We start from the raw sequence: 25,794 nt of genomic DNA, 5'->3' as shown, positions 1-25,794 counted from the left end.
CTCCCCATCTCTGTCTTCCATTCCTCTCTCTACCTCTCTGTTCTATCCAACAACGATGGCATCAATAATAACTACAACAATAAACAACAAGGACAACAAAAGGGAATAAATAAATAAATAAATAAATATAAAAAAATGTTTTTAAATGTGGAAAGGATCACAGAGAAAACTCGCATAAGGGCAGAATACCATTCAGGTGTCTTATGGTGGTGCTGTGACTGAACCTGGGTCACCCAAGCCTCAAACATGAAAATATGTTGCAAAAATTGTTATTTTTCCAGCTTGGGGATTCTCCTTTGACAATAGCACTTCCTCAGTTCTTTTACTGCAACTTCCCGCCTTCTATTGTTAAGAAGTTAGCTATAATCACATTATAATTTTTAAATAAGTCATCTCTATAGCTTTTATGGTTTCTTCATTATCATTAACATTTTACAACTTTTCTACAAGAACAGATTGATTTGATACTTCATAAGCTCCATAGTCCTTTTTTTAAATAATTTTTAAAATTTATTTATTCCCTTTTGTTGCCCCTTGTTTTGTTGTTGTTACTGCTGTTGTTATTGATGTTGTCATTGTTGAATAGGACAGAGAGAAATGGAGAGAGATGGGGAAGAGTGGGGAGAGAAAGACAGACACCTGCAGACCTGCTTCACAGCTTGTGAAGCGAGTCCCCTGCAGGTAGGGAGCTGGGGGCTCAAACCGGGATCCTTGTGATGATCCTTGGGTTTTGTGTCACATGTGCTTAACCCATTACGCTACCGCCTGACTCCCAAGCTCCATCTTTACGTCTGGAAAATTCTCAGTATTATCTCTTATTTCCTCACTTTCTACTAGTATATCCTTCTGGAATACTATAATCATATTAAACCTCCTTAATCCATGTTGTCTTTCTTTCTAAATTCCAAAAATTTCTTTATTTTGTATTTTGTAATTATCCAATGCATTGGGTCATAGAGTTTCAAATACAGTTCTAATTCTCATTTTTAGTTTTCACAAGGTTGTTCATGTTAATAATCTCATGTTCAACTGTTTAAGATGTTTAAGATCTGTTCCTTCATCTTTTTGAAAATTGTATACAAACATGTTAAATCCCTTTTCAGATTGCTATCTCTGTAGGTATGAATTCCCCCATTTCTTAGGCCTGTTCATTATTTCATGGTAGTGAATTTCTTTGTATGGATTTCCTTTTATTTTGAATAACGCTCCTTTACACAACATTCACTGAGGATTTCATGATGCCCTGATGGTTCCACGGTTCCCTCAACTCTAAGGAATTTGGGGGACTGCCCCACAAGACCCCCATAGAAGAATGCAGTCCAGACCCAGTCTGCATTGCCACTTCAATACCTCTACTTTTCCCCTTAGTTTGTTGGGGAGGGGGGTTGGGAATTCATTACTCTAGGAGGCTAATTTTGTTTTTCAAATTTTCTGTCTCTTATCCATAGCTGGTTATGCATCCATATGTTTAAAATTGTAACTTTTACCCACTATTTTCACACATTTGAGATAGAAATCATGGGAGGTAGTATAGTGGTAGTGTGCAGAGGGCCCTGAGTTTGACTCTGGCCCTTTGTGTACCAAAGTGACGGTGATGCTCTGGTTCTCATTCTTGTTCTCTTAAATAAATAAATAAATAAACGTTAAAAAAAAAATAGAAAGCAGAAGTCTGTATGTACTCACTCAGCAATCACAACCAAAACATTCTCTATGCCTCTCTATGCTATCTTTTTTTTTTTAAAAAAAAAAAGATTTTATTTATTTATTAATGAGAAAGATAGGAGGAGAGAAATAACCAGACATCACTCTGGTACATGTGCTGCCAGGAACTGAACTCAGGACCTCATGCTTGAGAGTCCCATGCTTTATCCTCTGCACCATCTCCCAGACCATCCCTTTGGTATCTTCATGGCAGAGGAAACATATACAATATAATTATTGTATTATATGACATCATGTGACAATTGAGATTTATGGTTGCACATACTACACTTATCATAATCCCAAAAGGATGTATCATTAGAAAGCCTAAGCAATCATGCTCACTTATAAGCAGGTCCCTTAATGCCAATACCACAACAAAAACCAAGTGACTCAAAGAATTGCAACTGGCAAAGGTTAAAAATGATGAGGAAAGTGGGTGTTTCACATAAGACATACAAGTCAAAGATCAATGTAAAACAAAGAAATAATGCAGTCCAATTAAACTGGTGTAAGTCTTAACCACAGCACTCACTAGCTATGAGACCATGGATATGATGCTTCTGTTATTATCCTAAGATAAACATTTAAATAAGTCAATTTGTAAAACTTCCTTTTTTTTTTTTTAAATAATGAAAGGAAAAAAAGCTTCTGATCCAGAACACTTTCCAAGTGTTGTTCACTTATCCTCGTCTGGAGTTTTGGCTCTAGTTTGACACAGACCCACAGGATTTCCTCAAAACACAGAATAGATGCAGGCTCTGAATTCAATAGTCTGAGCCAGAGCTCTCAGTTCACGAGGCACAAGTCAGTAAGTATTGACAACCTATTCATTCTTCAGAACAATTTAAGGATGATGTGGCAGTTTAAGAAAGGAAGTGCAATTCAGGTCTTCCTTCACAACTGTGTTAGTTAAATAAAGCATGTTCAAGTTAAGTTAGGATGAAGAAGTCCAAGTGTTTGTAGTATCATTTAGAAGAATGACATGGCGATTACATGAGAAGAAAGATAAGTTGTATTTGTTTTTTCCTGGTTGATAACTTCATAGGAAAATTTCCAAATTCCTTAATGAAGACATCTGTAAATTTAAAACAATTAAAATCAGAATTAGCTTAATTAGCTTAGTTTTGTCTTATACTATCAATATTCTCTGCCTATCATTCTCATTTTACATTTTCCTAATCAATCAACTACAACTGAGCTCTCTTTAGGAATACCAAAATATACTTTAACTTAATGTGTATGAGCTGAAAAACAGTTCAGTAATAAGCTTAAAATATTAGTAGCTGAGCAATTACTATGTGGTAAGCACTGTACAAAGGACTTAACCCTCATAATTTCATGTAATATTCAGCAGAACCCTATTAAGATGTGATTAGTATCTCCACTATTACAGTGGAAACTTGAAAAGCTCCAAAATGGTAAGTAACTTGTTCAAATTCACTCAGTTACTACAACTAATAAACAGTGGCACCAGGGGTTTATCCAAGTTTGTCTGGCTTCAGTTATGCTTCTACTATTTCAATGTACTTTTATTAAAAGTGAAAGAAATAAACAAGTTAAACAGGTGACTACTCTTCACACTTATTCCTGAAAGAGGCACTTTCAGATTAAGGGCCTGAGGCTCATTTCAGAATATAACAGTGGTACCAAGCTGAAAGCAGAAGGCAAAATATAGAGGGATGTTCGTTTCTCCATACCTTTAACAATGGCGAGTCAACTTGTCTTCAGATTCATCTCATACTTTTCATTTAGAAGTACATCTGATATCATCTTTTACTTGCTGCTTCTGACTTTTCTCTTGATTCCAAAAAGTGATTTTTCTACTCACAAAAAGATGACTAAAGTTTTTTATAAGGAGGTAACCCATTAAAAACTTATTCCATACTAGAGAAATGAAAGGCATGAAAAGAAAGAAAGGAAGGAAGGAAGGAATGGAGAAAGAGAAAAAGGAAGAAAGAGAAGCAAAGAAAGAAGCAAAGAAAGGAAGAAAGAAAGGAAGAAAGAAAGAGAAAGCAGAAGCAAACAAGCTGACTCTAAGACTGAGAACTATGCTGGTGATCTCTAGGAAGGTGGGGGCACAGAACTTTGGTGTAAATCACTATGAATCACAAATGAAAATAAAAATAAAAACTTATTCCATATGAACTAGGATTGTGTTTAACATCATTGCTGATGTGTATTAGGTATAAATAACACTAAAATCCAAAATAATCTAATGACATGCAGGACCTTATTTTAAAGACTGTACAGTAACTAGACAAATTTTGAGTTTTCTCAAGTCAGAGGATTACAAATACACACATTTGCATATGTATATGTAGAAACTATCTCTAAAGGAAACAAAAAAATCTTGCAATATTGGTTGTCTGAGTGGATGACAGAGGAAGGGGCATTCATTAATATATTTTACTACAAACAGTTTTGTGCTTTTTTAAATTTTGAATCATATAAACTACTTACCTACTCAAAAATTAACAGCAGGGCTGAGGAGACAGCCAAATGGTTATGCAAAAGGCTTTCATGCTTTATTCCCTGAGGTCCCAGGTTCAATCTTGAGCACTACCATAAGCCAAAGCTTAATAGTCTCTGGCCTTTCTCTCTGTGTGTCTCTGTATCTTCCTCTTTCATTAAAATAAATAAAAGAAAAAAGATAGGGAGTCGGGCGGTGGCGCAGTGGGTTAAGCGCACGTGGCGCAAAGCGCAGGGACCGGCGTAAGGATCCCGGTTCGAGCCCCGGCTCCCCACCTGCAGGGGAGTCGCTTCACGGCGGTGAAGCAGGTCTGCAGGTGTCTATCTTTCTCTCCTCTCTCTCTCTGTCTTCCCCTCCTCTCTCCATTTCTCTCTGTTCTATCCAACAACAAAGCAACGTCAACAATGGCAATAATAACCGCAACGAGGCTGCAACAACTAGGGCAACAAAAAGGGGGAAAAATGGCCTCCAGGAGTGGTGGATTCATGGTGCAGGCACCAAGCCCAGCAATAACCCTGGAGGAAAATAATAATAATAATAATAAATAAATAAAAGAAAAAAATAATGAAGAGGCCAGGCAGTGGTGCACTTGGTTAAGTGCACGTATCATCACACATAAGGATCTGGGTTCAAGTCCCCTCGCTGTCAAATAAAAAATTAAATAGAGAGGGAAAAAATTGGAAAAAATGGCCACCAGGTGCTGTGGATTTGTAGTACCAGCACTGAGCCCCAGAGATAACCCTGGTGGTATTAAAAACTTAATTAATTAAAATTGAAAAAAATTAATAACAAAAACTCAAGAAAGTGTGTCCCTAATATTTGACTTTCTTGGTCACTGCAGAATTAGAAATAAGCAAACAAGGATTAAATTAAAAGTATATTTTAGTTTGGTTATGCCAGAGAGCTCTCCTGATAGAGCACCTTCCTTACATGAGTGAGGCCCTAGGTTCAAGCCTTAACACCGCATGAAAGCACTATGGACAGATGAGACGGAGGCCTTCATAAATGGTAAAAGTGGTGCTATGGTATCTCTCCTCCTCATTCTCTCTCCTCTATTTTCCTCCCTCCTCCACCCCAAAAATAAAAAATGATAAAAATTGGTCCAGAGGGGTTGTTCAGTAGTGATACTGTACATGTATATGACCCATGAGTTTATTCCCCAGAATCACACACACAAAAGATCATGAGGTAGGTCTGGGAGGTGCCTCATCCAATTGAACAGGCACTCTGCCATGCACAAGGACCTGAGTCCCTAGTCACTACATGCAAAGGGGAAACAGCATGCAAAGGGGAAACTTCACAAGCAATGGAACAATGTTGTAGCATCTCCTCTATTTCACCCCCCCCCCCAACTAGAAATAAATTGTCCATCAGGAGTAGTGAAATCATGCAGGAGCAAAAAGTAATAAAGCCCTGATGGCAGAAAAAGTAATCATGATGCAGTCCAGGTGGTGGCACAGTGGATAAAGCACAAGGTCCTGAGTTCCATTTCTGACAGCACATGTAACAGAGTGGTGTCTAAGCCTCTTTCTATTTTTTCTCCTATCTCTCTCATTAATAAAGAAATAAAACCTAAAACAAACACAAGAACAAAAAAATAATGATCATGATGTAACTTTTTGTTTTCCTTTTTTTTTTCTGGATAGAGACCAAAAATAAGAAAGGCAGAGACTGAAAAAGACCACAGCATGGAAGCTTCCTTCAGTGCAAGGTAGCTGGGTTCAAACCTGCACATGGCAAAGTGGTACACTACACAAGTGAGTTATTTTGCCATTCCTCATGATCTAACCTTTATGGCACCAAGAAAGTCAATGATCGGGCAGAGGGCAGATAGCATAATGGTTATGCAAAGAGACTCTCATGCCTGAGGCTCCAAAGTCCCAGGTTCAATCCCACGCAGCACCATCAGCCAGAGCTGAGCAGTACTCTGGTGAGAGAGAGAGGGAGAGGGAGAGGGAGAGGGAGAGGGAGAGGGAGAGGGAGAGGGAGAGGGAGAGGGAGAGGGAGAGGGAGAGGGAGAGGGAGAGGGAGAGAGAGGGAGGGAGAGTAAACTCTTAAGATGACAGCACAAAGCATACCAAAAAAAAAGTCAGAGTTGGGCAGTAGCGCAGCGGGTTAAGCACATGTGGCGCAAAGTGCAAGGATTAGCCTAAGGATGCCAGTTCAAGCCCCTGGCTCCCCACCTGCAAGGGAGTCCCTTCACATGCAGTGAAGCAGGTCTACAGGTGTCTTTCTTTCTCTCCCCCTCTGTCTTCCCCTCCTCTCTCTATTTCTCTCTGTCCTATCCAACAATGACAACATCAATAACAATAATAACTACAACAATAAAAAACAAGGGCAACAAAAGGGAATAAATAAATAAATATTTAAAAAAGTAAAAAAAAGTCAATGATGACCATTTTCTACTACCAAATATCCTGCTGGTCTGGAATTAAGGATCTCATACAAAGTTGTAAAGGTAGTGACAGTCCTTAACTTTTCTACTGCATTTTAGAAAATTGCACTAACTAGCTAAAAATGCTAAACTCCACTGATTAATTTCACTTACACTGATAAGAATGAGTTTCATCAAGCTGGGGATATGGATTGACCTGCCAACACCCATGTCCAGTGAAAAAGCAATTACAGAAGCCAGACCTTCCATCTTCTGCATCCCATAAAGAATTTTGATCCATCGCTTCACAAGGGGTAAACCAAGTCTGCAGGTCTATCTTTCTCTCTCCCTGTCTCCCCTTCTCCTCTTAATTTCTCTGTCCTATTCAATAAAAATGGAAAAAACAGCCACCATGAGCAGTGTAGGCACCAAGCCTCACCAATAACCCTGGAGACAAAAAAAAAAAAAAAAGAATTTTGGTCCAGGGGCCAGGCAGTGGCACACCTGGTTAAGCACACACATTACAGTAAGCAAGGACTCAAGTTCAAGTCCCTGGTCCCCACCTGCAGGGGAAGCTTCACAACCAGTGAAGGAGGGCTGCAGGTGTCTCTGTTTCCCTCTCTATCTCTTTCTCCCCTTTCAATTTCTCTCTGTCCAATAATAAATAAATAAAAATATTTTAAAAGGGAGTTAGGGTAGTTAGCATAAGGCTATCTACCTTATCTGCCTTAGGCTCATGTCTAAGGCTCTCAAGTCTCGGGTTCAATCCCCTTGCACCACCATAAGCCACAGCTGATTGGTGTTCTGATTAAAAAAGTAATATATGGCTCCCCACCTGCAAGGGATTAACTTCACAAGCGGTGAAGCAGGTCTGCAGGTGTCTATCTTTCTCTCCCCCTGTCTTCCCCTCCTCTCTCCATTTCTCTCTGTCCTATCTAACAACAACATCAATAACAACAACAATAATAACTACAACAATAAAAAATAACAAGGGCAGCAAAAGGGAAAATAAATAAATATAAAAATATATTTTTTTAAAAAATTAATATAAAAATTTTAAAAATATGTGGTCCAGGAGGTGGCACAGTGACAAAGCTTTGGACTCTCAGGCATGAGGTCTGGAGTTCGATCCCTGGCAGCACATGTGCCAGAGTGATGTCTGGTTCTTTCTCTCTCCTCCTGTATTTCTCATAAATGAACAACAACAACAAAAATATTTTTAAAAATTTTTTTAATTAAAAATAAAAAATGAAAATGAGAGGGGGAAAATTAATTGTATGTCTCAAAGTTTTTCAAAACACAAACTGAATCTTTTCTCAGTATATGCAGTGTAATTGATATGCAGACTCTCTCAAAAGCCTAGACCAAGTAGATCAGAAGCAACCAATAGCACAGCTATATACAAGATACTGGGTATTGTACAGCAAACCATAACAAAAGGACTTTTCAAAGTTAATCCAATTACCAAATAATGTGATGATAACATTAACTATCCATTGTCTTTTTGAACCCTAAGACAGCAGGAACCTTACATCTCCACTATAGAGCCCCTACTTCCCCCAGTCCTAGAACCATTGGATAGGGCCCACTTTCCCGTATGCCTCTCCCAATCCATATCAAATAATATTGCATCTGCCGATCACAACCTAACCAACACAACGATTGCCACCTCAACATGCTTTACTTCAGACTGTGTCCAGAGACTACACGTGTGGAATGACAACCCTTCAGCTTCATTACTCGGGTGAGACCTTTCCTTTCATAGTATACTCTAATTCCATCCCAGGTGGTTCACTTTCTAACAAAGTCCCAAAACCTAGATATACACCAGTTTCTGTGAGAGAGAGCATATGTTCACACGTATCCATAAACTACTGCAAAATATATACCTGAAAGCAGAAGTACACTAGAGTTTGCAGTGAGTACCTCCCTAACACTTCCTCTCCACTATTCCAAGCTTTGGGTCCATGATTGCTCAACAATTTGTTTGGCTTCGTATGTTAACTCTCTTTTCAGTCACCAGGTTCCAGATGTCATCAGGATGCCGGCCAGGCTTCCCTGGACTGAAGACCCCACCAATGTATCCTGGAGCTCCGCTTCCCCAGAGACCCACCCTACTAGGGAAAGAGAGAGGCAGACTGGGAGTATGGACCGACCAGTCAATGCCCATGTTCAGCGGGCAAGCAATTACAGAAGCCAGACCTTCTACCTTCTGCAACTCACAATGACCCTGGGTCCATGCTCCCAGAGGGATAGAGAATGGGAAAGCTATCAGGGGAGGGGGTGGGATATGGAGATTGGATGGTGGGAATTGTGTGGAACTGTATCCCTCCTACCCTATGGTTTTGTTAATTAATACTTTCTTAAATAAAAAAAAAAAGTCAACCAAAAAAAAAAATGAAAATGAAATTCTGACCCATACATTCTCCCAGAGGTATAAATGTTAGGGAAAGATGACCAAAATGCTCTGAACTCCAAGTCCATCTGGACCCAGAGAGAAGAGAGAAAGAAATAAAAGGGGAGGGGGGAGGTCACTCAGAAGTAGTAAGTGTGACTTACAAAAGAAGAGAAGGACTATAGAAAAAAAATGGGCTAACATACTTATAGAAATAACAGTCAACCCATATCTGTGATCTTAAGATTCCAATGGAGGGAGTGGGGATACAGAGATCTGGTAGTGGGAAAGGTGTAGAATTATACCCGTTATCTTATAATTTTGTAAATCAATATTAAATCACTAATAAAAATAAATAAACAAGAATGACTTTTACAAGAGACAGATCAAGAGAGAGAAAGAGAAGCTAAAGCTTCACTCTGGTATATACAGAACCAGAAATCAAACAGGAAGCCTCAGGCATACAAATTCAGTGCTCTACAAGCTGAACCATTTCCCCAGCCACAAATTCCACTGTCTTTTTTTTTTAAGATTTTTAAAAAATATTTATTTATTCCCTTTTGTTGCCATTGTTGTTTTATTGTTGTAGTTATTATTATTATTATTATCACTGTTGTTGGATAAGACATAGAGAAATGGAGAGAAGATGGAAAGACAGAGAGGGGGAGAGAAAGACAGACACCTGCAGACCTGCTTCACTGAATGCTTGTGAAGCAACTCCCCTACAGGTGGGGAGCTGGGGGCTTGAACCAGGATCTTTATGCCGGTCCTTGAGCTTTGCGCTGCCTGAGTTTAACCCACTACGCTACCGCCTAATTCCTTCCACTGTCTTTTTATTATTATTATTATTTATTTATTTAAAAAAGGAAACATTAACAAAACCATAGGATAGGAGGGGTACACACCACACAATTCCCACCACCAGATCTCTGTATCCCCTCCCCTCCCCTGGTAGCTTTCCCATTCTCTATCCCTCTGGGAGTATGGACCCAAGGTCATTGTGGGTTGCAAAAGGTGGAAGGTCTGGTTTCTGTAATTGCTTCCCCGCTGATCCACTGTCTTTTTAATGGAAGCAACTATTGCCCAATGAACAGAAGCTATGAGCAGGAAATAAAAACATGTCCAATTTGCCAGCCTGCCTTTCCTGGGAAGACAACCTCACCAATGTGTCCTGGAACCCCATCACCCCAGAGCCCTACTCACCACTGGGGAAAGGTAGAGACAGGCTGGGGGTATAGATCAACCTGCCAAAGCCCATGTCCAGCAGAAAAGCAATTATAGAAGTCAGACCTCCCACCTTCTGCACCACATAAAGATCTTTGGTCCATACTCCAAGAGAGAAAAAGAATAGGGAACCAAAAAAAAAAAAAATGGGGACCTTCCAATGGAGGGGATGGGATACGCCATGCTGGTGGTGGGAACTGTATGAACTGTATTCTCTCTTATCCAACAATCTTGTCGATCATTATTAAATCACCAATAATAAATTTTTTTTAAAAAGTTGAAAAGTAAGAAAAGCAGAACATGGGGAAGTCAGGTAGTAGAGCAGCGGGTTAAACGCACGTGGCGCACAGCGCAAGGACCTACATAAGGATCCCGGTTCGAGCCCCCGGCTCCCCACCTGCAGGGAAGTCGCTTCACAGGCAGTGAAGCAGGTCTGCAGGTGTCTATCTTTCTCTCCCCATCTCTGTCTTCCCCTCCTCTCTCCATTTCTCTCTGTCCTATCCAACAATGACGATATCAATAACAGCAACTACAGCAACAATAAAGACAGCAAGGGCAACAAAAGGGAAAATAAATAAATAAAATTTAAAAAGAAAAGAAAAGCAGAATTTGGACTGGGTTTGGTGTATTGCACCAAAGTAAAGGACTCTGGGATGGGGGTGTGGGGGAATGTTCAGGTTCTGGAACATGATGGCAGAGGACCGAGAGGGGGCTGAATTGTTATGTGGGAAACTGAGAAATTTTATACATGTACAAACTACTGTATTTTATTTTTTGTTACTGTATTTTATTGTTGACTGTAAACCATTAATGCCCCCATAAAAAATAAAAGACCAAAATAAATAAAAACATGTTGAACTAGTTAAAAAATATATAACAAGTCTATCTACCAAATATATTTTTAAAGACCATGCAGGATTTGGGACAGCATAATGGTTATGCAAAAGATTTTTGTTCCTGTGACTTGGAGGTCCCAGGTTCAAGTCCTACCACCAACATAAGCCAGACCTGAGCAGTGCCCTAGTCTCTCTTTCTCGGCATCTTTCTCTCTGTATCTCTCTCATTAGAATAAATAAAATATTGGGGAAAAATCATATAAACCATAGATTCTACAAGAGAGAAAAAAGATGCACTTGGTATTAAATATTAAAAAAAAAGAAAAAGAAAAAAGAATAAAAGACCAGGAATCACTGTCTGCCTGTAAGAGTGACTGAGAAGAGAAAGGACATCTCAAGTTGTGAATTTCTGTCCTCACCATCCAGAGTAGCACTGCCATGCAACATTCCCCTTCCATCTTAGGCTTGTGAATTACTGTTACTATAAAGGTTCATATACTTCTAGTGTTAGAGCAGGAAAAGGACTGGCATCCACCAGCCTACCTATATTTTTCTGTATACTCACCCTTCTCCAAGTTTCTCTAGGACATCAAAAACTTCTTCTGGTTGTTTGGTTAAACTATCTTCATCCAACTTTTTCAACTGCCTATGTGCATAAAGAAACATAAACATAAAATACATGTAACCTGCTGACAAGAAGAACAAAAATTATAATAATTTTGCAATTAGCCTCCTAGAAATTTCTGTACAAAGTCTTCACTAATAACTAACAAAGACAAGCTAAGAAACTGTAGGAAATGTGAAGGGTTGTTCCACAGAATTATTATTATTATTATTATTTATTTATTTATTTATTTATTAGAAAGATAGGAGGAGAAAGAGAAAGAACCAGACATCACTTTGTGCTGCCAGGGATTGAACTCAGGACCTCATGTTTGAGAGTCCAATGCTTTATCCACTGTGCCACCTTCTGGACCACGTTTCACAGAATTATTACAGTTAGCTTGAGATGACAAAATCAGGAGCAGAACAGAGGGCTAACAAGAGCAGATTCAATTCAACAGGTATAAGCATTTTCTCACAATAAAAACTGTTCTAAGGGGAGTCGGGCGGTAGCGCAATGGGTTAGGCGCAGGTGGCGCCAAACGCAAGGACCGGCGAAAGGATCCTGGTTTGAACCCCGGCTCCCCACCTGCAGGGGAGTCGCTTCACAGGCGGTGAAGCAGGTCTGCAGGTGTCTATCTTTCTCTCCTCTTCTCTGTCTTCCCCTCCTCTCTCCATTTCTCTCTGTCCTATCCAACAATGGCATTGATAATAACTACAATAAAACAACAAGGGCAACAAAAGGGAATAAATAAGTATATATATATATATATATATATATATATATATATATATATATATATGAAACTGTTCTAAGATATTCAGTGTCAAACACCTTAAGAGATTCCTAGTGCCCATCACAGAAAATTCTGAAGAGAAAGCAAACCACTGTGTGGCTGAAATGCTGTATTGTGAATTTAAACATTAAATAAAACTTGTTTAAATCTGTGGCCCAAGAGATAGCACAGTGGATAAAGTGATGGATTCTTGGGCATGAGGTACTATGTTCAATTCCCAGCAGCATTTGTGCCAGTGATGCTCTCTCTTTCATAAATAATCTTCTTTTAACAGTCCTTAAAATCCATTTAAATCTCTAGACTCTGTGATTTTTTTTTTAATTTTTATTTATAAAATGGAAATATTGACAAGACCATAGGATAAGAGGGGTACGATTCCACATAACTCCCACCACCAGAACTCCATATCCCACCCCCTCCCTTGAAAGCTTTCCTATTCTTTATGCCTCTGGGAGTATGGACCCAGGATCATTATGGGGTATGGCACAGATAGTTCTTCAGAAAAAACATTTAATATAAGCTTAACTATTCATTGAAATATGGTTGTAAGGGGCCAAGAAAGGCAGAATACCCTTATTCTCCATTAACATCATTTTAGTAATTTAGTCAAAACACTTAGATTCTCTATGTATCATGGAAACAGAAAGTAGAGAGCAAAAAAAAAAAAAAAGAAAAGAAAGAAAGTAGAGAGCATATGCTTAGATATGACAAAAGTGAATCATAACTATGCAGATGGGAATTTCAAAAAGTCTCACAATGACTCTCCCATGAATAGCCACGGGAGAGTCAAATCAAAGATACATGGCTATTACAACTTCCAGATAATTCTGACTTTGTGGCAATGCTAGGAACAAAGAAAGAACGAAAGGGAGAAAGAGGAAGACAGAAAGAGGTGGCTAAAATCAATAATCTTTTTATTAAAAAATAATCCATTTAAACTCTGGAATGTCTGCAAATTATTAACAGGTTTAGAGAAAGATGCCTGCTAAGGAATAATTGTGTGTGTATATCATCCACACAATGGCTTCCTGAAACTACAAAGGACAACAAAGAAAAGAGCTCAGGAAATGCTAAAATATAGAAGCTGTCTCACTGTAGGTTTCTTTTAAAGAAAAAAATGGTTTAAACTTTCTGAAAATACTAAATTTTACCCAAAAAATTAACACACACATACACTGGGGGCCGGGAGATAGTTCACTCAGCAGAGTGCACATCCAACCTGTACAAGGACCTAGATTCTAGCACCTGGCACCACACTGGGGCACTGGGCATGGCACATTCATAAATGCTGAAGCAGGGCTATTACCTCTCTCTCTCCCTTTCTGTCTCTATCTGATATTAAAAGAAAAAAGAAAAAAGGAGCCTACGGGGAGGAGGGGGAGAAGGAGTGATGGGGGTAGAATCATGATGCCCCAGCACCACTTATTCTCAAACTACACACACACATACACACACACACAAATAAAGTCAGAAAAGAAAAAATCTAAACAAATCAAGTATATCTTCCACTAACCTCAAAAGAACAATATTACAGAATTTTATAAATATCAAATATTTGTAAATTTTATAGATATCAAATTATATATTTATATATTATATAAATTTTATAAATATCAAACCTACTAGAGAATTGCTCCAAGACAATAACTGCCATAACTTGAAAATTAACAAGTTTTCCTGGGGAGACAGCGTAATGATTACGTAAACAGGCTCTATGCCTGATGCTCCAAAGTCCCAGGTTCAATCCCCAGACCCACCATAAGCCAGAGCTGAGCAGTGCTCTGGAAAAAGTAAATAAATAAATAACAAAATGAAATAACCACAATGACCTTTGAAAATTAAAAGGTCCTAAAAATTAAATTCCAATGACATCATAAAAACTCCCAGCTTCAACACAAGAAGGGGTGAAGTGAAACTCCTCCTAAACTTCAGAAGTGAAATGTCTATGAACTCACAAGTTAGAATAAACACATCATCAAGCAGGGTTTTTATGTGAAACTCTGAATTTTAAACTGTATAAATAAGTGACAATACTTCATTTCTCAAGTATCACTTGTTTTATAAACAGCTTATATTAAGATCAAGTGTGTTCTTTTGTGTTGATTTTGTGGTTTACAAAAGAGCAAAACTCACTATTTCAGATACTATAGACAGCAGTATAACAAAGGAAATGGCTGCAGGCCTCTGATAATACTGCAAGTTTTACAAGACCATTCACATACGTCCTGAAAACAGTCTAGGTGACTTCTGTTTAATTTGGATCCAAGCTAAAAGAATCTTTTATTTCTGATGCCTCTGAATCCAGAGATAGTAAATAATTGCTGAGCGGGTTCATGAATGTCATGATGGGACTCAGAAATCCGTCAGCAACCTCTATTTCAAAATAGAACAGAATTTCACGCTAAAAAGTAACTACTGGATTGTCAACAAACAAAATTTTTATGGAAAAATATTTTGCTGTTTCATAATACTTTATACTATTGAGTCTTTATGGAAGAAGTACTATAACCAAAACAACTCAACTCTGATGACTCAGCTCTGAACTGGGATTTGCCCAGGTTCTCAGTAGTTTCAGTGCTTGCTCATCTATGAACAGGCCGGGTCCAAATACTGGGGCCAAACATTGGGGATTCTCCTCTCCTAAGTTAGAACACCACACAAATGGCCAACATCTGAGAAATGCCCTCTCCACTCCATCACACTATTCTTATCAAACAGCAGCTCACTTTGGAAAGTCAAGAACTCCAAGAAGAGTAAGAGAACTGGGAGTCTGAAGGCCCAGAGCCTTACTAGTGGACACCTAACTTGGAAAGATGTGAAACTGTACGCCTGTGAAAACAACAATCTTGTAAAACATCATTTCCTCAATTTTAAAAAAATGTTCATGAAAAAAAAAAAAAACTCCTACGTAAGACAGCAAGTTTCTCTTCTCTTCCCTCCCTCAAGAAATATATGTAAAATAAAAACTGGGTTAGGGAGGTGGCTCTGCAGTACATATCACCAATCCAAGCACCACATCAAAAAAAAAAAAAAAAAAAAACTTTTAACTTTTTTGTGTGACAGGCATCAAACCCAGAGTCTCGTATGTTCTACTGCTGAGCTACAGACTAAGACATCAACTTTAACATCACTCAGTCAGGTACATTTTGATACAGTAATGTCACTCATGAATGCAGGTGCATTTCTGCACTGGGCTTGCTACACCTTGCTGGAAACACATGCCATTCCTGTGGCCTGAGAGGTGGTGCAGTGGATAAAGCACTGGACTTTCAAGCATGGGGTCCCAAGTTTGATCCCTGACATCACAAATACTAGAGTGACACTCTGGTTCTCCATTCCTCTCATTAACAAATCTTTTTGAAAAATGAAAATGCATGCCATCTTAATCTCTGAAAAGACACTTGCATATTTCCAAACACAAGTAAAGTATTTATAAAGCAGTTATAGGTTTGACTAATTCTCAAGCCTCTTTCTCCCATTTCAAAACCCTTGTAAAGCTAATTTTATTTATATATGCCTAAACTCTGTTTTCAGTGGTATTTGGCAAGGATTATACTAATATGCAAACTAAATTGATGAAGTTTATTTTGATAGTAACATCGTGTTGTATACTCCCTGACCCCATAATTAATATAATGAACAAGTTCTAGGTGTGGTCAGGGAGGTGGTGCAGTGGATAAAGCACTAGACTCTCAAGCATGAGGTCCTGAGTTCAATCCCCGGCAGCACATGTACCACAAAGATGTCTGGTTCTTTCTCTCTCTCTCTCCTCCTAACTTTCTAATTAATAAATAAATAAAACCTACAAAAAAGTATTTTAAAAATAAATAAAACAAAATAATAATAAGGGTTGGGGAGATGGCATAAAGGTTATGCAAAAAACTTCCTAGTCTGAGGCTCTTAGGTCCTAGGTTCAATTTCCCAGCACCACCAACAGCTCTAGTTAAAAAACAAAAAACAAAAAAAAAAACCAGGGAGTAGGGCGATAGCACAGCGGGTTAAGTGCAGGTGGCACAAAACTCAAGGACCGGCATAAGGATCCTGGTTCGAGCCCCCAGCTCCCTACCTACAGGGGAGTCGCTTCACAGGCAATGAAGCAGGTCTGCAGGTGTCTATCTTTCTCTCCCCCCTGTCTTCCCCTCCTCTCCACTTCTCTGTCCTATCCAACGACGACATCAACAACAACAATAATAACTACAAAACAATGAAAAACAAGGGCAACAAAAGGGAAAATAAATATTTTTAAAAAAGGGAGTCAGGTGGGGTAGCACATGGGGTTAAGTGTATGTAGTGCAAAGCGCAAGGACCAGTGAAAGGATCCCGGTTTGAGCCCACGGCTCCCCACCTACAAGGGAGTCGCTTCCCAGGCAGTGAAGCAGGTCTGCAGGTGTCTATCTTTCTCTCCCCCTCTCTGTCTCCCCCTCCTCTCTCCATTTCTCTCTGTCCTATGTAACAACGATGCCATCGATAACAACAATAACTACAACAACAATAAAAAAGGGCAACAAAAGGGAAGATAAATATAAAAAATTTTTTTAACTAAGTAACGTTTTAAAAATCAAAAAGTAAAGGGCAGGGTAGATAGTATAAACAGACTCTCATGCCTGAGCCTCCATAGCCTTCAGTTCAATCCCCTGCACACCATAATCCAGAGCCGAAGAGTGCTCTGGTAAAAAAAAAAAAAAAAAAAAAAAGGAGGAGGAGGAGAAAGAAAGAAAGAAAGAAAGAGGAAAAGGAAGAGGAAAAAGAAAAGAAAAGTAAAAAGCAAAGATAAAAAGGGGCCAGGTGGTGGTGCATTTCGTAGAGTACACAGGTTGCCATGAACAAGGGCCTGCCCCTAGTCCAAATCTCTAGCCTCTAACCACAACGGGGAAACTTCACGTCATGGAGCAGTTCATCTCTCCTTCTCTCTCTCTTCATTTCCCCTCTTCTATCAAAGAAAAAAAAAATGGCAGCAGGTAGGGGTAGAGTCTTTGTGCAGACAGAGCCTCAGGCCATTACTAACCTTGGTGACAAGTAGAGACACTGGGAGTTTGTTCACCCAACAGAAAGCACACTTTACCAGGAGGGAGAAACAGGATTCAAGTGGCTGACACCACATGGGAGCACTATGCAGAGAACGTAGTGTGTAACCTTCTCCCCAACCCCTATCTATCTATCTTAAATATCTAAAAAGAGTCCAAACCAAAAAGAAGCAAATAAACTCAGTCCTGCAATGCTCTTCTCTCTCTTTCTTTCAAAAATATAAGAACAAGCATGTTAAAAAAGCCAAAATGCTCACTCATTTGCCCAAAATTACACATCAGGCAAAGGCAGAAACAGAACTTTGACTCCAAATCCTATTTTCAACCAAGTTCTCAAAGAAAGAGTGAACATAACTCATAAAGAAATAACACCAGTATAGATCTATAATTAGAGCACTATGGTGCCACAGCAAATACCCGCTAACATACGCAAGGTCTTGTGCAATAGGAATGCTTCCAGAAGTGCATCAGAGGGTAGTTAAGAACCCATAAACTTTGAACCAGACTGCCTGGATTAAAATCCCAGCTCTGCCTCTTACTAACTGTGGGACTTGCAGCAAATCACTAACTTCTCTATAATGGTCTCCTGTAAAATAGTGGTATAATCACCTCAGGACCGTTCTGGGGACCAAATGAGCTGCAGAGATCGTTCATCAGGTAGGGCACATACTTTGACATCAGTGTGGTCCAGGTCTGAACCCCAGCACCACATAGGAGAGGGTGCTATGGCACAAGGGGAGGCTCAGGTGCTGTGGTCTCTCTGTTTCTCTATGAAATGAAAAAGGGGCCCTCGGGTATGGATGGATCGACCAGTCAACGCCCATGTCCAGAGGGGAAGCAATTACAAAAGCCAGACCTTCTACCTTCTGCAACCCTATAAAGAATTTTGGTCCATACTTCCAGAGGTGTAAATGTTAGGGGGAAGATGATCAAAGGGCTCTGAACTCCAACTAAATCAGGACCCAGAGACAGAAGAGGAAGGAAAAACGGAAGGTCACTCAGAAGTAGTAGGTGTGACTTACAAAGGAAGAACCATGGGGGGGGGGGGGAAGGGCATATATAAAAATATAGTTATAGAAATAATAGTCACAACAACAAGGGCAATAAAAGGGAATATTTTAAAAAATTTAAAAAAGAAATAATAGTCATTCCATATCTGTGATCTTGGGAGAACTAATGTAATTTCCAATGGAGGGAATGGGGACACAGAACTCTGGTGGTGGAAACAGTGTGGAATTATGCCCCTGTTATCTTATAATTCTGTAAATCAATATTAAATCACTAATAAAAACTAAAAAAAAAATTGAGATGTGTGCCTAGCACCCACAAAGTGTCATGTAAATGTCATATTAGCACACTACCGTAGGGTGAATCATGAGTCCATCCCAAATAGCTAACTGGCTTCTGCAATGTTTGTGCACTTCAAACAATTCCCCAAGTATGCAACCAGCCTGTCAATTTTTTTTTTCACCTCTCCTAGCACTGAACTTCCACACACTAAATACTCCCTACTTCACTGCTCTTTCTGTTGAAGGAAATCAGGTTTTTGAAACAGACACCAGAGAAGAATGACTCCCTCAGTCTCTACTCTCTACTTTTCTCCAGAGGTGACAAAGTGACATAAAAACCCTGGCAGTCAAGTCAGGAGTTTAGACTTTCTAGAATCAGCCCTGATCTTAACAAAACAGCCCCAGGTACAAGAAGGACTTGGAGCTGATACCAAACAATGGAGGCCTGAAAAGGGCAGTCTGGTTGGGTCCACTGACCCAGATCTAGAGCAAAAAAGGAAACACAGAACAGTGTCTCAACTTTTCTGGGCCTCCAATTACCCATTTAAAAAATATTGAGTTCCTTATCTGTTTTCTCAGTGTCAGGTTTCAAAGAGACACCTGTGTAGGACCCCTGGTAGGACCTTATGAGGAAAATTAGGGAGACACAAGACATCAGGCATGAAAGGTGTTATCATCATCTTAGAATGGGGCTCCACCAAGAACAGCTCCCTAAATGTTATCTTCCACAGACCCCTCCGTTGCCACATCTTTTCACGGAACACCTTTGCCTTGGATGCAAAGTCTTCTCCCCTCACCAGATGCTCCTCCTCTGAACGACACAGTTGGGGCTCCCCTCCCAGCCTTCCTCTCCACTTGTTCCGGACCTATTCTTTCCCAGGCTGGTTCACAACTGCCTCCGACCGCAAAGTCTCTTTTAGGATGGCTTTTCCCCAGGAGCCCCTTGTCCTCTCTCAGGGGCTCCGGTCAGGAGTCCCCTCCTTCATCAGAATGTCTCCCCACGGCCAGTGCTCTCCACATCCAGCCCCGTGGCTCCCCCTCGATGCGTGCTCCCCTCGGCTGACCCCTACCCACCAGAGGTTCCCCACTCAGCAGGTGCCCCCGCAGGTCTCAGACAGGTGTCTCCCCTCTGCCCCGCGCCGCCTTCCCCTCACCCCGCTGCCTTAGCCCATGGCCCCTCACCGGCGCGGCGGGTTCCTCAGTTGCACCGTCTCCATGGCGCTGCCGGCAGCCACCCAGACCCGCTTACTGCCCCATCCTCCTCCCGGACCTCCCCGAGCCTGGCCCACAGACCCTCCCACACTTCCGCTTTCCGCCCTTACCGGAAGCGGAGAGCGGCCGGGCGAGTAAAGCGGGGCGGGGCCGCGAGGGACGACTCGGATCACGTGGTTCGGGGCTTGAGTCACGTGGGCGCGTCCGGCCCGGAGCCGCGGGTGGCAGGAGATTGCTCTTCCCTTAGGTATCCTGAGCGTCGTTCTACATTGTTGGCCACAATGCTTGCGACATACTTCTCCTAAGACACTGGCTTCCCAGGTTGGAAACTCACTTCTGCCGCAGTGCTGGCCTCAGAAGAAGAAACCGAGGCTTCTCGCAGAGGATGGGCTGATAAAGCTTGGTTAACTGCCCTAGATCTGCACAGTGTTTTAAGCTGTGTTTGTAGACTGAAGGGGAGGAGAGAACCAGAATATCACGTTGGCATACTCATTGCTAGGGCTTGAACTCTGGTCCGACCTGTTAGCGGGTTCTCAGGCAGAGGGACAAGACACATAGAGGCTTCAATGCAGGAAGCAGTGTTTATTTAACGCCAACAGGCTTAGCGGACTCATTTGTAACTTCAGAGGGATTAAGATAAAACTATATCCTAAAAAGTTTGGAGCTGCAGAGATATGACTATACAAAAGACTTTCATTCCTGTGGCTGTGAAGGCTAGGACCCATTCCCCAGCACCACTATGTGCCATAGCTAAGTAGTGTTCTGGTGCTTCTCTCTAATTCAAAAATGTACCGCCTAACTCAACCACTGATATCCCTCCCACTGAGTGGGCACAGGATCAGAAAGCCTCCTCTGATTACTGTTCACAAATTTTCAGTTGCTGCCACCATTGATGAGTATTAGGAAAGTGACATATTTGAGGCCAGGTGGTAGCGCACCTGGTTGAGCACACATGTTAGTTACCATGTGCAAGGACCCAGGTTCAAGTCCCTGGTTCCCACCTGCAGGGGAAAAGTGACACCAGCGGTGAAGCAGTGCTGCAGGTGTCTGTCTGTCCCTCTCTCCTCCCCTTTCCCTTCCCTTTCAGTTTGTCTCTACGCATAAATTAAAAAAAACACAGAAAGAATTTCTTGTGGTCCAGGAGGTGGAGCAGTGGATAAAGCACTGGATTCTCAACCATGAGGTCGTGAGCTCAATCCCACGCAGCACATGTACAAGAGTGATGTCAGGTTCTTTCTCTGCCTATCTTTCTCACGAATAAATAAATTAATTGTTTTTTTTTTAAAGTGAAAATCAAAGTTTCATTCTGACATAAGCAAGAATGGAAACTTTAAGTTAAAAGATAAGAAAAGAGAAAAGAAAATAACTTCTTTTAAAAGAGAAGAGTCAGATTCTACCCAACTGATCCATGGGGAAAAATCACAGAAGAAACTCCCAGAGTAACCACTGGCCATTCTTAATTGTACTGCTTTTCCCAAAGGTATGACATCCAGGAAACAACACCTGAGCAACAACCTTTAAAAGACACATAGTGTGGTCCAGGAGGTGGCGCAGTAGATAAAGCATTGGATTCTCAACCATGAGGTTCTGAGTTCAATCCCCCGCAGCACATGTACCAGAGTGATGGCTGGTTCTTTCTCTCTTCTCCTATCTTTCTCATGAACAAATAAACAAATTATTAAAAAAAAAAAAGACACATAGGCAGGAGCGGGGCGGTAGCACAGCAGGTTAAACGCACATGGCACAAAGTGCACAGACTGGAGTAGGGATCTAGGTTCAAGCCCCCAGGGGTTGCTTCACAAATGGTAAAACAGGTCTGCAGGAGTCTTTCTCTTCTACTCTCTGTCTCCCTCTCCTCTCTTCAATTTCTATCCTTTCCAACAACAGCAATAACTAATAACAACAAGGGCAACAAAATGGGGAAAAAATGGCCTCCTGAGCCCCAGCAATAAACCTGGAGGAAAAAAAAAGAAAGAAAGAAAAACAAAAAAGACACCCAGGCATAAGCCCCTGTATGTTCTAAATGAAAGAATGGGGCTACTCCCCTGATAGAGAAGGAAAACATTTACCGAAAATCTACTATGTACCAGACACAAATCTAGACTATCAGAACAACCCTATGAAGTAAGTTTTTTCCCCCCTTGATTTCTAGATGAGGAAGCTGAGACAGGAAATAAACAGCGAGTGGTCCGGGAGGTGGTGGAGTGGATAAAGCATGGGACTCTGAAGCACGAGTTCCTAAATTCAATCCCTCACAACATATGTACCAGAGTGTTGTCTTGTTCTTTCTCTCATCCTATCTTTTTTTTCTTTTTTTTTTAATTGGGGAATTAATGTTTTACATTAATCAACAGTAAGTACAATGGTTTGTACATACATAACATCCCCACAGTTTCCCATATAACAATACAACCCCCACTAGGTCCTCTGAATGCTTCTTGGACCTGTATTCTCCCCACCCACTAGCAAGGGCCAAACCAATTCCCTCAGAGGTCGGGGGGAAGGGGAGCAAGCCAATATGAAACATACCAACATTGGTTTAAACAATTTAAAAAGGGGTGGTAGCCAGGCTGTAGCACAGCGGGTTAAGTGCACATGGCACGAAGTGCAAGGACCAGTGTAAGGATCCAGGTTAGAGCCCCCAACTTCCCACCTGCGGTGTGGGCGTTGCTTCACAAGCGGTGAAGCATGTCAGCAGGTGTCTATCTTTCTCTCCCTCTCTCTGTCTTTCTCTCCTCTCTCAATTTCTTTGTCCTGTCAAGCAAAAACTACAGCAATGGCAACAATAACAACAAGGGCAACAAAAGTGGGAAAGATGGCCTCCAGGAGCAGTGGATTCGTAGTGCAGGCACTGAGCCCCAGAGATAACCCTGGAGGCAAAAAAAAAGGAAATTATATATATATATTATATTTATATTTTTTAACCAGAGCACTGCTCATCTCTGGCTTATGGTGGTGCAGGGGCTAGCACCTGACATTTGACGGAGCCTCAGGTACGACAATATGTTTGCATAATCATTATGCTATCTACCCCCGGCCCCCTTCAAAATAAAGGAAATGTACAGATAGTGAGAAGAAAGATTTTAGCCCAGATCCATCCTGACTTGATAAAATTTGTATTTAACACTTTTGCTTTTAGAAATCTGTACAAAAGCCACACCTATGGACATCTAATCTTTGACAAAGGGGCTCAGACTATTAAATGGAGAAAGCAGAGTCTCTTCAACAAATGGTGTTGGAAACAATGGGTTGAAACATGCAGAAGAATGAAACTGAACCACTGTATTTCACCAAATACAAAAGTAAATTCCAAGTGGATCAAGGACTTGGATGTTAGACCACAAACTATCAGATACTTAGAAGAAAATATTGGCAGAACTCTTTTCCACATAAATTTTAAAGACATCTTCAATGAAACGAATCCAATTACAAAGAAGACTAAGGCAAGTATAAACCTATGGGACTACATCAAATTAAAAAGTTTCTGCACAGCAAAAGAAGCCACTACCCAAACCAAGAGACCCCTCAGAATGGGAGAAGATCTTTACATGCCATACATCAGACAAGAGTTTAATAACCAACATATATAAAGAGCTTGCCAAACTCAACAACAAGACAACAAATAACCCCATCCAAAAATGGGGGGAGGACATGGACAGAATATTCACCACAGAAGAGATCCAAAAGACCGAGAAATACATGAAAAAATGCTCCAAGTCTCTGAAATTCAGAGAAATGCAAATCAAGACAACAATAAGATACCACTTCACTCCTATGAGAATGTCATACATCAGAAAAGGTAACAGCAGCAAATGCTGGAGAGGGTGTGGAGTCAAAGGAACCCTCCTACACTGCTGGTGGGAATGTCAATTGGTCCAACCTCTGTGGAGAACAGTCTGGAGAACTCTCAGAAGGCTAGAAATGGACCTATCCTATGATCCTGCAATTCCTCTCCTGGGGATATAGCCTAAGGAACCCAACACATCCATCCAAAAAATCTGTGTACACATATGTTCTTGGCAGCACAATTTGTAATAGCCAAAACCTGGAAGCAACCCAGGTGTCCACAACAGATGAGTGGCTGAGCAAGTTGTGGTGGTATATATACACAATGGAATACTACTCAGCTGTGAAAAATGGTGACTTCACCATTTTCAGCCGATCTTGGATGGACCTTGAAAAAATCATGTTGAGTGAAGTAAGTCAGAAACAGAAGGATGAATATGGGATGATCTCACTCTCAAGCCAATGTTGAAAAACAAGATCAGAAAAGAAAACACAAGTAGAACCTGAAATGGAATTGGTGTATCGCACCAAAGTAAAAGACTCTGGGGTGGGTGGGTGGGTAGAATACAGGTCCAAGAAGCATTCAGAGGACCTAGTGGGGGTTGTATTGTTATATGGGAAACTGGGGAATGTTATGTATGTACAAACCATTGTACTTACTGTTGAATGTAAAACATTAATTCCCCAATAAAAAAAAAAGAAGAAGAAGAAGAAGAGAAAACACCGGTAGAACCTTAACTGGAATTGGCGTCTTGCACCAAAGTAAAAGACTCCGGGGGTGGGGATGGGAGGGGGAAGAATACAGGTCCAAAAAGGATGACAGAAGACCTGGGGGGGGGGGCGGTGTATTGTTATATGGAAAACTGGGAAATGTTGAAATGTTATGCATGTATAAAATACTGTATTAACTGTTGAATGTAAAGCATTAATTCCCCAATAAAGAAATTTAAAAAAAAAAAGAAATCTGTAGAAAAGTCAATTAGTCCTCGGGGAAAACCTAAGATTTTCTTTCTTTTTACCAGACTCCTGCTCAGCTCTGGCATATGGTAGTAAAGGGGATTGAACCTGAGACTGAAGCCTCAGGCATGAGAGCTTTTTTTTTTTCTTTTTTTTTTTTTTTTTGCATTGTTGTTAAAATTCGGAAGGCTCTGGCTGGCCGGGCTAGCTTCACAGCGGGTAACAGAGACGCGGAGACAACGGCTGGGCAGGGAAGCTGTATTTCTTTATTCAGGAACAACGATTCATAAACTAAGACAAACTAATCACCAAACAGAACTCTGCTGTCTCTTTGCGGCAGCGCAAGCACTCTTTCTTTTACTCTCGAACTCAGGAACCCCAAACTCTCTCACTCTGGAACTCTGGCGGGTTTCCTAGGGGCGAGGCCAAGTGGGCTGGCGAAATTAACAGGACTGATCCAATTCTCTTGGCGGGGGAGGGCTAGAACAAACCAATGTAAAGCATACAACATTGCATAACCATTATGCTATATACCCTGCATCTCTAAGAAGATTTTCTACAGTTTGTGAAGTCATCAGTGGTCTCTCCTGCAACAAGTCAATTAATTCTCTGTCCTCTGACATCTACTAACGCTTTCTCTATACTTCTTCCATAGTAGGTTCTAGCTCTGGCCTTATTTTCACACTGTGCTGCTCACTTGCTATGCTTTACAAAAGTGAAGGGTTATGTAAAGTGAAGATAGCCCCAATGGCTGAAGATAACTTCTCAGCAAAATCACTTATTAAACTAGTATTGAGCCTATATGTTACAGTTCTTAAGGACCATTCAGGCCCCTAGTACCCACCTGCATGGGGAAAGCTTCAGGAACCGTGAAACAGTGGTGCAGTTGTCTCTGTCTCTCTCCCTATATCTACCCACACACTGTTTTTCTGTTTCTATCCAATAATAAATAAACGAGTATCTTTAGTGATTATGTGCGAAATGATTTTCAGACTCAGGGCCTTTGTACTTGTTATCCCTCAGTTCAGAAAGAATCTTCTGAACCTTCTCAGGTAGCAGCTCAATCCCTCAGAGGCCTAAAATAGTCCTCCTTGGGGTTATTTTCGGTTACATTACTGTGGTG

The 25,794-nt window shown here is 40.7% G+C and overlaps 1 protein-coding gene across 1 annotated transcript in view; it reads right to left on the bottom strand.

Moving 5' to 3' along the window:
* Window positions 1-20,026, bottom strand: part of STK4 (serine/threonine kinase 4) — a 97,347-nt gene extending 77,321 nt beyond the window's left edge. Inside the window, exons 1-2 of the mRNA XM_007530867.3 lie at window positions 19,899-20,026; window positions 11,569-11,649 (exon numbers count right to left, since the gene is read on the bottom strand). Of these exons, the coding sequence (XP_007530929.1) occupies window positions 11,569-11,649; window positions 19,899-19,933 (116 nt within the window). The 5' untranslated portion in view covers window positions 19,934-20,026. The remainder of the gene's footprint in view (window positions 1-11,568; window positions 11,650-19,898) is intronic.
* Window positions 20,027-25,794: the final 5,768 nt, after the last annotated feature.

This window comes from Erinaceus europaeus, chromosome 1, assembly GCF_950295315.1.
Source record: "Erinaceus europaeus chromosome 1, mEriEur2.1, whole genome shotgun sequence".
Taxonomy (NCBI): Eukaryota; Metazoa; Chordata; class Mammalia; order Eulipotyphla; family Erinaceidae; genus Erinaceus; species Erinaceus europaeus.
The sequence above is the reverse complement of the archived record's forward strand: the minus strand, read 5'-3'. Positions and strand labels throughout refer to the sequence as shown.